General features: G+C 35.2%; 1 protein-coding gene across 4 annotated transcripts in view; it reads left to right on the top strand.

Annotated features, from left to right (window-relative positions):
* TMLHE (trimethyllysine hydroxylase, epsilon) overlaps positions 1-18,595 on the top strand; it is an 81,445-nt gene that overhangs the window by 24,746 nt on the left and 38,104 nt on the right. For 3 of the 4 annotated variants that reach the window (XM_081278414.1, XM_081278411.1, XM_081278413.1), the window contains exon 2: positions 13,842-14,023. In XM_081278414.1, the coding sequence (XP_081134540.1) occupies positions 13,843-14,023 (181 nt within the window). In that variant the 5' untranslated portion in view covers position 13,842. Of the gene's footprint in view, positions 1-9,845; positions 9,905-13,841; positions 14,024-18,595 lie in introns of all 4 variants that reach the window. The other variant, XM_081278412.1, reaches the window with a different exon arrangement.

Genomic DNA, 18,595 nt, shown 5'->3' with positions numbered 1-18,595 from the left:
TTTTTATTGAATTAATGCTTCTTGATTTGTTTTATGATTTTAGTTAATTTCCAGAGTCATGAAGGGATTGTTTCTGACAACTTTATCCATTTTATTTTCATTTTTTGGGAAGCAGTTTTACTGAACTCTTCACTAAGCCTTTCCAAAGTCCTTGTATATTTATTTTAAGCAATTATTTTGAATGATTTATTTTTTACAATTGGATAGTTTGTTTTGTATTGTATTTTAAGCTAAAACTTAGGACATTTGGGATTTCACATTCTTAGTTTGATTCTTGTGTTGCACAAAAAGTAAAGGCAAATTTGTATTTATTTCAATTCCTAATGCAAACTTTCAGATCAAATTTAACTGCCAGTCATTCAGGAAGTAAAATGCCTTTCAAGAGAGGCTGTTTTCTCTCTTTGAAAAGATTGAAGTTGGCCCTTATGTGATTGCCTACTGACTGGCATTTCCAGCTGTACCCATTCAGGCATTTCTGATTATTCTGTAACCAATGATTATTGGATCTTGATTTAATTTAATTACCACAAAATATATGACACTTTTGGAGTTACAAAGAAGTTTATTCTTTGAATTCATGGAGTTTACAGACTAGCTAAAGAGGCAAAACTTATATAATTGAATCAATTGGGGCAAAATTTCAAATCAAGACAATACTAGAATGTTTGGTTCAAATAATATGTACCATTGTCCATCAAGAAAGACAAAAATCTGTGTAATTCACAAGACATGAGGTAGGATTTTTTAATAATAGAATTTGAAGTAATATTTTAAAAATTAATAGAGATTTTATAAAGAGAGAAGACAGCATTCCAAGGTCAAGTATAATCAACACCATGGTCAGGATCATTGGTATCTTATAAGTAGAACCTAATCTGTCAGCTTGATACCTCAACTCATGAAAGAGAGAGTCCTGGCACATAACTAGCTAAGTATGGAGAAATCATGAACATTATCTCTCATTTGATTCTCTCAGAAACCAGCTTTAGCAAAGTTATTAGTTTCACCTGTTGTACTGTTGTACTTCAGCCGATTTATCCTTCATAATGAACAGTCATTGTAACCTTTTATTTCTTGTGACCACAATTCTACCTTCCCATATTAGGAAATCCTCTTTGGACTACGTCTGATGGTTTCTTTCCTTATTTTAGCAGTGCTCTTAACCTTTCTTTTTAGACACTGGTAGAAATCCTCCTTGGATTTTTATACTTGCCTCTCAAAAAAAAAATCTATCCTTGAAACAACAATTCTGGTGTCACCATGGTCTGCCCTTCAAAGAGACAATACTGTCGCAGTTGACAACACATCTGTCATGTGTGACCTGAGAAAATATACTGCTTTTGTTTTAAGTATACTAACTTATCAACCTACTGACAGAGTGCAAGAATATAATTGCTAACCTTGAATTCAGCTTGTTCTACTTAAGCTTTCTAGAAGCACATTATATGCACACAGGCCTGATAAAGACACTAAACATATACTATTACTTCTATTAGAACATTTTTTCTAGCTACTTATCATAGCTTCCAAGATTCAAAATTGTCCCTGGGCAGCAGGCTAAAGCATTCATGGTACTCTTCATTTATACTCCATTTTATCCCACAACACCTACACATTTTAGAGAGGGATCTCTCCAACAAAGCAGTGTAAGAGGGATGCCCAGATGGGTAATAAGGTTCTGTTCCCATACTCTGATTACACTCAGCAGTCAAATGTCACTCCAGAGTGCAAGTATGTTATCCCCACTCTAAAGCCAGCCTCTTAAGGGTGTAGGGGCACCCCCTCCAGTGATAACTATGGTCAGTATATTTCATGCAGAAGCAATGGTAGACCAACACCTGTACTTAACAGAGCCTAGTAAGCATTGAGAAAAACCTGACTTGGTACCCAAAGATGGAATATATGATTGAGATGTGTTTGTGCAAATTCTGACAAACTAAGTGCAAGCCAAATTTTTCTGCCTGTATCATGATGCCACCCCAGTGTTCCTCTGGTCTTTGTAAGAAGTCTCTTTAAGACCTTTGGTGGCACTGTATCTGACACGTTGTCCTATGGCACTTAGAAACAAGGTTCATGCACTTGAAACCAAGGAAAGATCAGGAAACCAAAAGGACAGCCATGCCTACTCTTGACTGCAGACAACCCTTATTTGGCATAAATTTTTCCTCAAACTATGCTGACCTGATTTCCAGTACCCACAAGCCATATTCACTATGTAGATACATTGATGAAATGATCATCCATGTCCTGCATGACATTATTTATTATCTATCACCAAGGGTTACAGTTGTCACTGCTTTTCAGACCCCCAATTTTAAACTCCTGTTTCTTTCATAGCAGACTCTTAACTCTAAAGCATATGTAACAGTGATGATTCTTCTTTCAAGTAAAATATGTCTGAAATGCTCCACTTAGTTATTATCATCTATTTCTGTTTTTCAACTTCATTATCTATTCTCCTATAATGCTTGTAGATAGTTGGCTTTAACTCACACCTTTTCTTTTTGGATTGTTCTTTTTGATATTTCATACTATGAAACCACCTTTCTATTCTGATCATGAATTTCAAATCCACCTTGGCTAAAGCTTTTCATGTTCTAACCTGGTACTTTAAACCCTACTACATAGATGCTATTGGTGATCAATTTTGGACTACCTCAGAATATGAATACACACACATATACACTAACACATTGATGGTGAAGTATATATTAGTGACTAGGGCAGAGGTTGTTAACTGTCCATATTTCAGCTGAATATAACTTGAAATGATGTGTTTTTGGTCCATAGTGTGTTGGCCAATACCAGAAAAGTGTTGAATTTAGTTCTTGTGGTGCCCACCACAAAATGCCTCTAAAATCTCCAACTGAAGGCAATATTACTGACCAAGGGCCCAGCTGCTAATGTTCTGTAATCATTGTTTTCCTGTCAAGGCCTGTGGGCTGCTTTCAATCAACTACTGAATGATCATGGCAAGAATTCTAATGAAGGTCCATTCCCTGGAGACCCAGATTCTTCTAATGGCAACCTTGTCTTGAAGACACTTAAACAGAATTGCAGTCTAAATCTTTCTTCCTTCCCTCTCTTCTCCACAGGGATGGGACCTGTATCATCATGTGACAGCTCCCCCAGTCTTTTCAGACTCACTGTATTTCTTATTCACATGTATTTTTCACCAGTAAATTACTTGCACATCTACTCCTATCATGACATCGTCTTTTTAAGAGGACTTGAGCTGATGCATTTGTAAACATTACAATTTGAAAGACTTCATGTATAATCTGTATATCTCTCTCCTCTCCAGCTTATTATTGCCAGTTAGGTCTTGTGTTGCCAGATCTTCAGTTCACCCTCTCTCCACAACCCATTCTCTCTCATACTCAACTTACTTATGCTACTTGCCCAGCCCCTTTTGGCATTTAATTTTGTGATCTTGATATAAAGGGACATTTTTTAATTCATATAATCTAATATATTATTTTTCTAGTTATTATGCTGGCAGTGGTCAGGAAAAATGGCATAAACCCTGCTCTTAGAGCTTTTGTTCAATAAGGCCTACATTAGCCAAATAATCACAGAAATTAATACAATGTAAATATGTAGTTATAAATTATAATAAGTATATTAAAGGAAAGGAAAAGGGATCCAGGAGAAATTAACAAGGATATTGATCTTTTCTTTTTCCTGTATCTACACTGATTACCTGGGTAGATTCATCCAGTCTGATGACTTTAAATACCAAGTATGGGACAACTCCCAAATTTCTATCTCCAGCTTATATCTCTTCCCTGAGCTCAAGACTCAAATATCCAGCTACCTCTCTAATATTTCCACTTAGAAGTCTAATAGATATCACAAATCTAACATCATAATTCATCCTTTTCCTGCAAAGTTACAGTATTCCCCGTCACAATTCCCCTTGACAATTACAACCTTTCACTTCTCAGTCCAAATATCTTGGACCATCATTCATTCTTATTCTCCCATCCTATATCCAGTTAATCAGCAAATCTTGTCTGTACCTTCAAAACTATGAAGACTCTTACTCCACTCCACCATCTTCACTGACACCACCCTAGGTAAGCCACTGCCATTTTTTTTTCTGCAGTAACTGTGATATCTCATAGCCTACTAATAGGTCTCCTTCCTTATTTTCTTGGCCCTTTTACAGTTTATTCTTAATAAAATAGCCAGAACAATCCATTTAAAATGTGTCATAGGGATGCTTCTTTTCTTTTTAAACCCTACAATGATCCATCACTTCTATCAGAGTGAAAAATGAAATTTGTATATATTAGCTTATAAGACCCTACATAATATGATCCACCCATACCCACCTTTCTGATTTTATCTCCTATACACTTGGCTTACTGTGTCCCAGCCATACTTATTCTTTGCTGTTCTTTGGCCACAACAGACATGATTGCACCTTACAGCCTTTACATCTAAGGCCTACTTTACCCAGATGTCATGACTAACTTCCCTCTTGATCAAATTTCATGTTTCTCAATAAGGCTTATCTTATAAGACTGCCATGGGTAAAAGTCCAACTTCCGGTGTACTTTTTTATCCCACTGCTTTTTTTTCATAGCTTTTATCACTCTCTAATATACTGTATAATTTACATATTCTGTTTATCTTTAATTATTAACCATCTCCCTCCAGAAGATAAGCTTTATGAAAGCAGAACTTTGTATCTACCTTGTCCATTGATATATTCTAAGTGCTAAGAAAGTGCCTGTCACAAAGTAGACAATCAATAAATGTTTATTAAATTGGTCAATTAATTAATACTTCATAATTTATTTTAAAATCCAATTTAATTTTAACTAATACATTAAAATACAAAAATTGTCAATCTGTTAATCAATGAGCTATTAACAGTGTGTGTGTGTGTGTGTGTGTGTGTGTTTTGGTACTGGGGATTGAACCCAGCAGCACTTTACCACTGAGCCACACCCCAACCCTTTTTATTTTTTTTATTTATCACTGAGTTACTTGGGGCCTTGCTAAGTTGCTGAGGTTGTCTTTGAATTTGCCATCCCAAACTGCTGGGATTACATCCATGTGCCACTGTGCTTAGCATCCAGGTGATATTTTGATACATGAATACATTGTGTAATCAGATGAGAAATATATATCTCCTCAAACAGTTAGCTAATAAAATTGTCAGAGAAAGTTTCTCAATGAATTGATATTTAATCTGAGACCTAGAGCATGAGTGGAAATAATGAGAGTAAGAGCAAAGTAGGTAGAGGAGATAATATATGTGATGGTCATGAGGTGGTGTGGCAAAGATAAATGGGCCCAATTATGTAAAGCCTTGCCTTGAGTGCCATTGTAAAGAGATGACAAACTTTCGCCTACCCTCAAAGAGCTCACAGCAAATGGCAAATGAAAAAATAATTATACAGACTATTACTGTAAATGTTGTGAGTGTACTACTAATAAAGATATGTACAGAGAGACCTGTAAAAATACTAACTATTCCTAAGACTGCTGAGAATATGTTATGAAGAAGGTGACATTTGAGCTAGGTCTCAGGCAGGAGAGTGACATGATGAAAGTGTTTTAAGAAGATTAATCTGGCAATAATATGGAAAATGGATTCCAATATGGGTGGACTAGATGTGAGAAACCATCTAGTTTATGGCAATAGTCCAGGTATGAGGTGATGAAGGATCTATAGGAATGGAAAGAGAAGGACAAATCTGAAAGACATTTGGAAGGAAAAATTGACAGGAGCTAAATGGACTCTTGGCTTTAAGCCTCTCAGGAGGTAATGCTTCTTCCTAAGTAATAACCATGAAAATATTCAGATTGACCTATTATGTAATTGCCTACTCTGACTAGAATTTCTAGCTATGGCTGTTCTCCAAAAGTTTCTGCTATTGTGATTGATACTTGTTGGACCTTAATTTACATTAAGATGGCTTTAGACTCTAAAGGTTGGGAAGCTCTCAAAAACATAATTTTGACTATGAAACAGCAAATCATACTATTAAAGGAAAAAAGGAAAATCATAGGGTTACATGGGAAGTTTTACAATGAGCTCATAGTTCCTCTTTAAAAATTATAATACATTAAAGATAAAAAGAAGGGCACAAAAGCAAGGATAAACATTAACAGGTGGGTGGCATGTGCCTAAAGGATTAGTATTTGGAAGGCCCAGAATTATTTGGGCTTGTAGAAATGCATATTTGTAAGATAAGAATACAATATCTATAATCTGTTGTCAGAGAAAGTACTTATCTCCTGGCATGGGTAAATTATAGCTCAGATGATACTATTGAACTGTACTCAAGTGATCAAGGGGATTGAGTAAAAATAAGAGAGGAATTTTATAACTGGATTTAATGTAAATATTATTACCACTTCTAACAAAAAAGAAGGGGAATTGTCAATCTATTAATCAATGAGCTAAAATTATCCTGGGTTAACTTATAGAACAGATCCTCAAATAAGTGAGTACTTAGAAAATTGAAAAGTTATCAATAAAATCATTCAACACAAATCTAATTTTATTTTTGATAACTAAGAGACAGTTGATGGAAATATGACAGACACAGTATATATGTTAAATGGATGAAATTTCAGCAAAACTTTTAACAAGTCTTTTCTGTGTAACAGAATATGGATTTCATTATTAATCTAGTTTTGTATTAATTAATTAAATTACTATATTCAAAGATTAACAGAATATAGGCAAGGAAGAATTTTTGATGATCTGCTAGAAAGCCTACCTTTTATTACTTAAGTGAAGATTTAGAGCAGACATCAGTTAAGTTTTAAGGAGGCTAAGAAGCTAAAAGAAGAGTAATTAAATCCAATTCTCACAAACATTTATGGAGTTCTACTAACTACTAGGAACCATGCTAGATGTTAGAGCACAAAATGAATGAGATATGTAGGTCTTCCTATTGAGGAATACCAAGTATTATTGGGGAAAAGACATATAAATGTATAATTTCAGCATAATGTATTAAGAAAAAAGAGAATGGGGCTAGGGTTGTGGCTCCGTGGTAGAGCGCTTGCCAAGCATGTGTGAAGCCCTGGGTTTGATTCTCAGCACCACATATAAATAAATAAATTAAATAAAGGTCCATCAACATCTAAAAATATATTTTAAAAAAGAAAAAAAGACATAACTAGAGTATTTTGAGAAAACAAAAGAAAGGTCTGAGTTTTTATGGAAGACTTCTTAGATGAAATGGTATCTAAGATGATTCTTGAAATATGAACAAAAGAGCCTCCAGTCTGAGGCAACAGAGAATGTTAATATAAGTTTCTTTAAACCAAGAAAGACCATGATTAATCTGACAGTAAACAATAAAGTATAAGATGGTAAATAGCAGGAAGTGGAGTTACAGGGTGCTCAGGAATAGGTAGTGTAACATAACTTATAAAACAAAGACATTGGATCATACCCGAAGGAGCTACATATGTGTCTATTTTGGTTCACTCTTCCTACACTGTGCAAAATGGTTTGAAGGGAAGGCAAAAGTGGATATGAATAAATCAGTTAGGATGCTATTTTTTTAATATTTTAATCTTTATTTTTTAGTTCTCGGCGGACACAACATCTTTGTTTGTATGTGGTGCTGAGGATCGAACCCGGGCCGCACGCATGCCAGGCGAGCGCGCCACCGCCTGAGCCACATCCCCAGCCCCTAGGACGCTATTTTAGTCTTTGAATGAGAAATAAGGATGGGCCTAGACAGGAATGGTGACAATTAGAGATATAATGCAGCATGTCGAGATTGAGATTCATTTATCAGATAAAAGGTGTTATGACTTGATAAATGGCAATCAAGAAGAAATGTTAAAAGTAAGGTATCAAGTCTGAAATACTGATTTCTGGGTTATATGCCTCGCTGAATGGTACTTGAGTTGATTTTTCTACAGAGCAAGTGGTAGTGACTTAGTTTCACTCTTCTGCATGTGGATCTTCAGTTTTGCCAGCACCATTTGTTAAAAAGGTTGTCTTTTCTCCAAGATACATTTTTAATAACTTGTCAAAGATCTGATGGCTGTATCTATGTGTATTTGTCTCTGTGTTTTCTATTATATTCCATTGGTCTTCATGTCTCTTTTAATGCCAATAGTATGCTGTTTTGTTATTATAGCTCTGTAGTATAATTTGAGATCAGGTATTATGATGTCTTCACTATTACTCTTATTGTTTCAATATTGTTTTGGCTATTCTGGGCCTTTTTATTCTTCCATATGAATTTTGAGATTTTTTTCCAATTCTGTGAAGAAAGTCATTGATATTTTTATTGGGTTACATTAACTCTGTAGATCATTTTTAGTAATATGGCCATTTTCACAATATTAATTCTGCCTATCCATGAATGTGAAAGATATTTCTATCATCTAAGATCTTCAATTTCTTTAGCATTCTAAAATTGTTTTGATAGAGGTCTTTCACCTCTTTGGTTAGATTTATTCCCAGGTAGGTTTTCTTTTGTTTTGAGGCCATCATAAACTGTCTTCCTGATTTCTTTCTCACTATAATAATTATTAGTATACAGAAAAACTACTGATTTTTGTATATTGAGTCTGTGTCCTGCTAACTTGATTGATTTATCAGCTCTAGAAGTCGTCTTGTGAAGCTTCTAGGATCTTATAAATGTAGGATCATATCATTTGCAAATAGAGACAATTAGACTTCTTTCTATCCCTATTTCTATTCCTTTCATTTTTTTTTCTCTTTCCTAATTGCTCTGGCTAAATTTTCAAGTACACTGAATAAGAATACTGAAAGTGGACATCTTTTTCTTCTTCCTGATTTTAGAGAAAATGCTTTTTCCCCCTTTCAGTATGATGTTGGCTTTGAGTTTGTCTTATATAGCTTTTAGAGTGTTGAAGTAAGTTCATTCTATTCCTAGTTTCTACAATTTTTTTTTATCATGACTTGGTGCTGAATTTTGTTTTAGGCTTTTTCTGCATCTATTGAGATGATCATGTGATTTCTGTCCTTGATTCTATTTGTGTGGTGAATCATTTAATGATTAAGGTATGTTGAACCATTTTTGCATCACTTGAATGAAACCAACTTGATCATGATATGCAATCTCCTTAATGTGTTGCTGAATATGATTTGCTAATATTTTATTGAAGGGTTTTTCCATCCATGTTCATCAAGGATATTGGTCTATAGTTGTCTTTCCTGAGTGTGTACTTATCTGGTTTTAGTGTCAGTGTGATACTGATATAATGAGTTTAGAGCAGTATCTCCTACTGATTTGTACTTCAGAGAATAATTTGAGAAACACTGGCATTAATTCTTCTTTAAAGGTTTGGTAGAATTCATCTGAGAACCCATCTCTTCCTGGGCTTTTTTTTCCCCATTGGAATGCTTTTTATTACTTCTTCAATCTCATTGCCTGTTATTATCTATTTAAGTTTTCTGTATCCTCACTGTTCAGTTTTGGTAGGTTGTATGTGTCCAGAATTTTGTCAATTCCTTCTAGATTTTGCAATTTACTATAAATGTAAGTTTTCAAACTACTCCTTTATGATCCTGTGTATTTCAGTGATGTCTGTTGTGTTACACCTTTTTCATCTGTGTTGTTGTTATTATTTTTTTAAATTTTGGTCTTTTCTCATTTTGTTTTGCTTATTTTGACTAAGGACTTATCAGTCTTGTTTACCTTTTCTGAGAACCAACTTTTGTTTCATTTATCCTTTTACTTTTTTTTCATTTTCATTAATTTTGGCTCTGATCTTTATTATTTATTTCTTTCTACTGATTTTGATATTGGTTTGTTCTTGTTTTTCTAAGGCCTCAAAACATATAATCAGGTTATTTATTTGGGATCTTTCTTTTTTTTTTAATGTAGGCACTCACAGCTTTAAACTTTCCTACTAGAACCACCTTTGTTGTGTCCTACAGATTCTGGTATGTTGTATTTCTATAATTGTTTTATTTCTTAAATGTCTCCCCTGATTTCTTCTATAATACACTCATTATCCAAAACTGTATTGTTTAATCTCCATGTGTTTATATAGTTTCTGCAATTTTTCTTAGTGTTGATTTCTAATTTCTAATCTTACTGCATTATGATCTGTAAGATGCAAAGAATTATATCAACTTCTTTGTATTTTCTGAGACATGTTTTCTGGCCTAAAATATGGTCAATTTTGGAGAAATTTCCATGACCCGCTGAGAAGAAAGTGAATATGTGTGTTATTGGAAGAAATATTCTCTCTTTCTCTCTCTCTCTTTCGTGTGTGTGTGTGTGTGTGTGTGTGTGTGTGTGTGTGTGTGTTAGGTCCATTTTATTTATAATGTGCTTTAGGTCTGAAGAGTCTTTACTGAGTTTATATCTGGATGGCCATGACCATTGGTGAGAAAGTTGTGTTGAAATCCCTCAGAATTATTGTATTGTGGTATATCCAAGTCTTTAGGTTGAATAGTGTTTATGTAATTAGGTAATGTTTATGTAATTTATGATTGGGCCATAAATATTTACTATCATTATATCTTCTTGTTATAGGTATAAAGTGACCTTTTGTCTCTTCTGATTAATTTCGACTTAAAGTCTGCTTTGTCAGTTGTAAGAGTATCTCCTTCTGCTTATTTTCAGGCTCCATTGACATGGTGTATCAATTTCCATTCTTTCACTTTCAGCTGGTGGCTGTCTTTGCCTGTAAGTGGGTCTTCTTTTTTAATCCAATCTGTCAGTGTTTTTTTTTTAATTGGAGAATTGAGACCATTTATGTTTGGACATATGCAGAGGTTATTGCTTCTTGCCATTTTTTTTCTAATGTTTGATTTGAACTTAATTCGCATTTGCTTAGCTACTCTTCTCATGAGTTACACTTTCATGAATTCTGTTGGTTGTTTTAATCTTCTTCACTGTACAGGATTTCTTTAAGTATTTTCTGCAATGCTGGCTTAGTTGTCATGAATTCTTTGAGTTTATGATTATTTTGGAAACTTTTTATTTCTTCTTTGATCTTGAAGATATGTTTGTTGGACATAGCATTCTTGCTTGGCAATCTTTCAGGGCTTGAAATACATTGTTCCAATCCCTCCTGAATTTAAGGGTTCTGCTGAGCAATTTGCTGTTATTATGATTGGTTTTCTTCTGTAGGTGACCTGATATTTCTCTCTTGCAGCTTTTTAAAAATTTCCCTGGAACTGGATTTCTGGCATTTTGACTATAATGTGTCATGGAGAGGTTGTTTTCTGGTCTTGTGTATTTGGAGTTCTAAATGCCTCCAGTATCTGTATGTCCATCTCATTCCCAACATTTGGGTTTTTTTCTATTATTCCACTGAATTGTTTATCAATGCCATTAGCTCATACCTTCTTAAATACCTATGAACCTTAAATTAGGTCTCTTGATGCTGTTCCAGAGTTCTTGGATATTCTGATTGTGTTTTCTTGCTTTTTTCTTAGATACTATCTGAATGTTCCAGAATGTCCACCTTGTCTTCAGACTCTGAGTTTCTGTCTTCTATTTGATCTAATCTATTAAAAAGACTTTCACCTTAGTTTTATTTTACTTACTGTGACTTTCATTCCCAAAGTATCTGACTGGTTCTTTTTTTTTTTCTGAATCTCAATTTCTTTATTGAAATGTTCTCTCATATCCTATATTTCTCCCTTAGTCCATTCTTTAGATCTTGTTTTAATTCATTGATCATGTTAACAATCAACTTTTGAAATTCTTTGCCCCTCATTTCATTCACTTCATTATCTCTGGATTTAGTCTTTGGAGGGATATAAACTTTTTAAAAATATTTTATTAGTTATTGATGGACCTTTATTTATTTGTTAACATGTGGTGCTGAGAATCGAACCCAGTGCCTCACACATGTGAGGCAAGCACTCTACCACTGAGCCACAATCCAAGCCCCGGGATATATATAGACATCTTGTTGGCTTGTTTCCTCATGTTTTCTGAGGTCCTATGTCTTTGCATCGGTTAAGGTCGCTTCCTCTTCCTCTATTATGTGAGAGTTTTAGTGAGCAGTTTCTTTATAATAAGCCCTGGGCTGGGGATAGATCTTAAAGTCAGCACATCCTAATTGGCATATTTAAAGTGTTAAGTTTAACCACTAGTGCCACTTTGAGACAGAGTTACCTCCAGTAACTATGGTAATTTAAGTGCAAACCATTTGTCAACATACATTTAAAACTTAATATATTTAAAAATTGCTAATGATCTCTACAACTCTACTAATAAGTGAGAAAAGTGAGTGAAAATAATTCAGACTAGGCTAAAAAGTTAAGTATCAATGATAGTGTAATTAATGCTAATTTTTATTGGAAAAGATGGTAAAAAGAAAGAAAGGGAAAGTGGGGAGACAAAGGAAAACTGAGAGGAGAAAGAAGGAAGGGAAGGGAATAAAGATGAAAAGGAAAAGATGTATCATTAATAATGCCAATTAATTAAAAATACACATAAAATTAATTGGAACCATGAAACAAAACAAATAATGAGGGAAGACACAATAAAACAGTTGACACAAGACAGCTAATGCAATGACAATCATAAAAAGATTCAGTTTTCACCATGCTGAAATATTTAAAATGGAGACATTTCTTTTACATACTCTCATAGTTACAAAAATATGTATGGGTTTGCCCTTGTAGTATTTGGAACTTTGGCTAAGGTGACTCATGGAAGAGGTATAGGGCAGCCTGGAAACGGGTATGGGGTTGCTGTCAAAAGCTGATGCTCAGGGTGGCAGTCTTGGCATGGGTTTGGGGCAAGCAAATGGGCCACAACATTTTTCTGGGTGGCAGCAGGAAGCTGGGTTATGGGTTGGTGGTTTCCAGTGGCAGAGATGTGCTCCACTCCCTAGGCTCTGTTCTCCTTGGGAGAGATGCTCAGAGAAGGCCCAGAAGGAGTGTGCACTGCTCCCTAGGAGACACATTCCTGGAAATGTCATGCTGTGTTCCACTGTACTCACAGTGCAGATGCTGGGAGTCAGGGGCTTGGCACCCTTTAGCTCCTAACCATTCAACTCTCCAGGCCCTTTCCCTTTTTCCCTTTGTTACCCCTCCTGCCCTGATGATGTAGGTGCTATAGGGTTAGCAAACTATTTCCTGTTTTCTGTTCCAGTAACTAATTTCTTAGTCCCTTCAAATCTCTGACCTTCAGATGTTGTGAATCAGTGCATTTCCACCCACCTCTCTGACCAGGTGTTTTCTCACTGCTTTGATTCCAATCTGCAAAGAAGTTGAGATCTGCAGTCTACCTCATATCCACCATGTTGTCTGTTTTAGATGATACCTATTGGTAGGAGGTTGAAAAACAAGAGACATTGGAAAAAATAAATGGAAGCAAATATCAGCAAGGGCCTTTCACTACTGTCTCCCATGCTCTCACACACAGAATCTCAATAAATTTAACATTAGCCCCCAATTTAATAGCCTGTTGTTTCAGAATACTTCTAAGTCATTAGTAAATTCTGTTGTCTTTAGCTGTGACATTCCTGTATGTGATTAGTTTCACCCCAAAATAAAATTCAGTGCATTCATCAGCAATATATACACACAAGCATCCATACATATACACAAATCCACTCAAAATAATCATTTTGAGTTTATTTTACTCTATATTTCTGGGACCATCAGGAAGTTTCACATCAGGAACCACACAGACTTTCTGCAGTTACATGGCTTCCTCCCTCTTTTCCACAGGCCAGATTAATTCTTTTTAAGATACTATGCATTTCAGAATTTCTCTTTTGTCTAATCTGTAGTTGAGATTATTAAATTGATTTTTTCCATAGTCATATCCATACTGTTATTCCTGTGGCCTCGTAAAAGTTATTTTATGTTGTTACTAAAACTCTCTTGTTATTATCCAATCTTCTAGGATGTGGTACCACAGGTTGTCCCACCTACAAAGCAGGCTCCAGAATTTGCTGAAGGGAGGAATCACATGTCAAGCCCTTCAACAGCCTAATTTCAAAAGTTTATTTCCAATAGCCATCCATTGGCACCATACAGCCTCCAAATCTCTGAATTGTGTTTGGCAGCAACTTGAAGATCATTTTGGTAAGATATGTTTGGGGACACTTTTTTGAAAGTGTGATAAAAAATAACATATACCATATTAATCATTTAATTGTACAGTTCAGTAGAGTTAGTATATTCATTTTGTTGTACAGTGCCAGATATTTTTTGTGTGGTCTGAAAATATTTTCTGTAGATTTGAAGGGACTTATAGATATTGATTTCCAAGATTATCGTGGAAGTTGCAAGTAGGACAAAAATATCACAGAGAAACAGTGAAACCCCAACCCACCTAAGGGTAGGGAACTCTGCCCTGCTCCAGCCAAACACTGTCTCCCTATATGGCCAAAGGAAAAACAAAGCCTTAATATAATACAGGGGAAAGGGTCTTAAAGACAGACTAGAAATGTTACATCCACGGATAGTATTAGGGATGGGGTGGGGGCTTCACCAGTGAACAGTTTCCTAGGGCTGTTGCAACAAATTAAACAAAGAGAGTGCTTTAAAACAACAGAAGTTTTTTTCTCTCACATTCTGGAGGTGATAAATATTAAAGTGAGGTGTTGGTGGTGCTGTACTACGTCTAAAGGCTCTAGGAAAGAATCCTTCTTTATCCCTTTCTAGTTTATCTTAGTTGCCAGCAGTTCTTCACATTGCTTTGCTTGTGGCAGCATCATTTCATCTCTGCCTTTATCTCCATATTTTCTCTTCCATGTCTTCAAATCTCTCTCCTTATTTAGAAAACCAGTCATTGGATTTAGAGCCCACCTTAATCCATTGTGACTGCATTTTAAGTTGATTAGATCTACAACAACACTATAGATGCTCTTTGATTTACAATAGGGTCACATTCTGATAAACCTATCATAAGTTGAAAACATCATAAATTGAAATGAATTTAATACATATAACCTACTATAATTAATATCTACTTGCAGCACACTGAAGAGTATTACTGTTTCCTGTTATGATCATGTGACTGATGGGAAGGTATAAACAGCATTGAGAGAGTATTGTACCACATATAGCTATGCCAGGAAAATACCAAAATTAAAATTTAAAAAAAATAGTTTCTGTTGAATGCATATACCTTTTCTACCATCATCATATCAAAAAGTCATAAGTCAGACCACTGTAAGTCATGGACTATCAGTATTACTCATGTTCACAAGTATCGGATTTAGAACTTCAACATACATTTCTTGAGGTTACAGTTCAATCCAAACCACCCTGGAAGACAGAAAAAAAATATTTATCAAATGCTTTGCTCCCAAAGTGCAGGCCCACTGTACACCCTAAAGACTGAAACTTAATCCAAAGATTACAGAATATTTTCCTTCTCCATAGACTACCACAAACTAGTAAGCTTCTAGTTAAAATAACAGTGAAATACAGCAAGGAGATCTTCAATAGACAAATTATATCTGAGCTGTAGCACAAACGGAAGGGCCAAAACCAAGAGGGCAGAAGAAAATAGGATCACTAGATGAATTTCATCCTCTGGTAACAATAGAGAAAACAAGTGGCAAACACAGCCCGACTCCTCACCAGATTAATAAACTCGTGATAATGTCCTATTTATCTCAGTATCTACTATTTAAACAGCATAAATGACTTTTAGTAATTACAGAATTACAAACCATGCTAAGGTCAGAAATAACACATTTGGAACAGACAAAGCAACATCAGAACAAGTCTTACATGTGACACTGCTGTTGAAATTATCAGTCAGAATTTTAGGATGTTTTCTATTTCTGTGAAGAATGTCAATGGATTTTGAAAGGAACTGTGTTGAATCTGAAGATCACTTTGAGTACTATGGACATTTTAACAATATTTTTAAAGTCTATGAACCAGGGTATCTTTGCATTTATTTCTGTCTTCTTCAATTTTTTTCATAAATGTTATATAGTTTATGTGTACAGATCTTTGACTTCATTGTTTAAATTTATTCATAAGTATTTTATTTTTGTGGCAATTTTGGATAAGATTGCTTTCATGATTTCTTTCTCAGCAAATTCATGATTGATATATAGAAAAGCTACTGATTTTTGTATGTTGATTTTGTATCCTGCAACCTTACTGAATCCCTTATTAGTTCTGTTATTTTGGTGGAGTCTTTCTGGGTTTCTGTATAAAGTCATGATTTTTTTTTTCTTGCTTGATTACTCTTGAATAGAAATGATAGGAGGAAATATCCTTTTATTATTTCTGATCTTAGAGGAAAAGCTTTCAACCTAACTCACCTAATAGCCAAAGCAATCTTGACAAGCAAGACAAATCTAGAGATATCATATTACCTAATTTCAAAATACATTGCAAAGCTACAGTAATCAAAACAGCATGATATTGTTGTAAAAACAGACACATTGGCCAATGAAACAGAGAGCCTACAAGAATACCTACACATTCATAGTCAATTGATTTTTGACAAAGGTGCTGAGAACATATAATGGGAAAACTGAAGAGATGGAGAAGACAGGTGCAGTAGTATATACCTGTAATCCCAGCTACTTAGGAGGCTGAGGTAGGAGGACTGCAAGTTCAAGGGCAGCCTGACCAACTTAGCAAGACTCTGTCACAAAGTAAAAAATAAAAAGGGATAGGTATGTAGCTCAGTGGTAAAGCATCCCTAAGTTCAATCCCCACATATCACACACCACAAAAAGTTAAGGGATGGAGACAGAAACACCATGCAAAGGCTGACAAAAAAAAAATAGTAATAGTCATATTAACTTTAGATAAAGCAATCTTAACAAAGAAGATTATTTAGGATAAAGAGGCACATTACATAGCAATAAAGGGGTCACATCTCCAAGAGAACATGTAGAACCTGAAAACAGACCATCAAAATAATGAAGCAAAAAAATCATAGAAATAAAGAAAAACACAATTGTAGTTAAAGAATTCCCTTCTTTCTCAGTAACTGATAAATTAAGCAGGTAGAAAATCAGTAGGAGTAAGATAACCTGAACAGCACTGTCAGCCAACTTGACCTAACTGACATTTATAGAACAATCCATCCAACAACAGCAGAATACATATTGTTCTGAAGTGCACATGAAATATCCACCAAGGTTTGCCACATTCTTTTTTTTTATTACTTTTATTTTTTTCTTTTTTTATTGGTTGTTCAAAACATTACAAAGCTCTTGACATATCATATTTCATACATTAGATTCAAGTGGGTTATGAACGCCCAATTTTACCCCAAATGCAGATTACAGAATCATGTCAGTTACACATCCACAATTTTACATAATGCCCTATTAGTAACTGTTGTATTCTGCTGCCTTTCCTATCCCCTACTATCCCCCCTCCCCTCCCCTCCCATCTTCTCTCTCTACCCCATCTACTGTAATTCATTTCTCTCCTTGTTTATTTTCCCATTCCCCTCACAACCTCTTATATGTAATTTTGTATAGCAATGAGGGTCTCCCTTCATTTCCATGCAATTTCCCTTTTCTCTCCCTTTCCCTCCCATCTCATGTCTCTGTTTAATGTTAATCTTTTCTTTCTGCTCTTCCTCCCTGCTCTGTTCATAGTTGCTCTCATTATATCAAAGAAGACATTTGGTATTTGTTTTTTAGGGATTGGCTAGCTTCACTAAACATAATCTGCTCTAGTGCCATCCATTTCCCTGCAAATTCTATGATTTTGTCATTTTTTATTGCTGCATAGTACTCCATTGTGTATAGATGCCACATTTTTTTTATCCATTCATCTATTGAAGGGCATCTGGGTTGGTTCCACAGTCTAGCTATTGTGAATTGTGCTGCTATGAACATCGATGTGGCAGTATCCCTGTAGCATGCTCTTTTAAGGTCTTCAGGGAATAGTCCGAGAAGGGCAATAGCAGGGTCAAATGGTGGTTCCATTCCCAGCTTCCCCAGGAATCTCCAAACTGCTTTCCAAATTGGCCGCACCAATTTGCAGTCCCACCAGCAATGTACAAGTGTACCCTTTTCTCCACATCCTCGCCAGCACTTGTTGTTGTTTGACTTCCTAATGGCTGCCAATCTTACTGGAGTGAGATGGTATCTTAGGGTGGTTTTGATTTGCATTTCTCTGACTGCTAGAGATGGTGAGCATTTTTTCATGTACTTGTTGATTGATTGTATGTCCTCTTCTGAGAAGTGTCTGTTCAGGTCCTTGGCCCATTTGTTGATTGGGTTATTTGTTATCTTATTGTCTAATTTTTTTGAGTTCTTTGTATACTCTGGATATTAGGGCTCTATCTGAAGTGTGAGGAGTAAAAATTTGTTCCCAGGATGTAGGCTCCCTATTTACCTCTCTTATTGTTTCTCTTGCTGAGAAAAAACTTTTAAGTTTAATTAAGTCCCATTTGTTGATTCTTGTTATTAATTCTTGTGCTATGGGTGTCCTATTAAGGAATTTGGAGCCCGACCCCACAATATGTAGATCGGAGCCAACTTTTTCTTCTATCAGACGCAGAGTTTCTGATTTGATATCAAGCTCCTTGATCCATTTTGAGTTAACTTTTGTGCATGGCGAGAGAAAGGGATTCAGTTTCATTTTGTTGCATATGGATTTCCAGTTTTCCCAACACCATTTGTTGAAGATGCTATCCTTCCTCCATTGCATGCTTTTAGC

The sequence above is a fragment of the Spermophilus citellus genome, assembly GCF_964194105.1.
Source record: "Spermophilus citellus genome assembly, chromosome: X".
NCBI classification, from domain to species: domain Eukaryota; kingdom Metazoa; phylum Chordata; class Mammalia; order Rodentia; family Sciuridae; genus Spermophilus; species Spermophilus citellus.
Note: the sequence above shows the minus strand (reverse complement) of the source record. Positions and strands in the feature narration are given on the sequence as shown.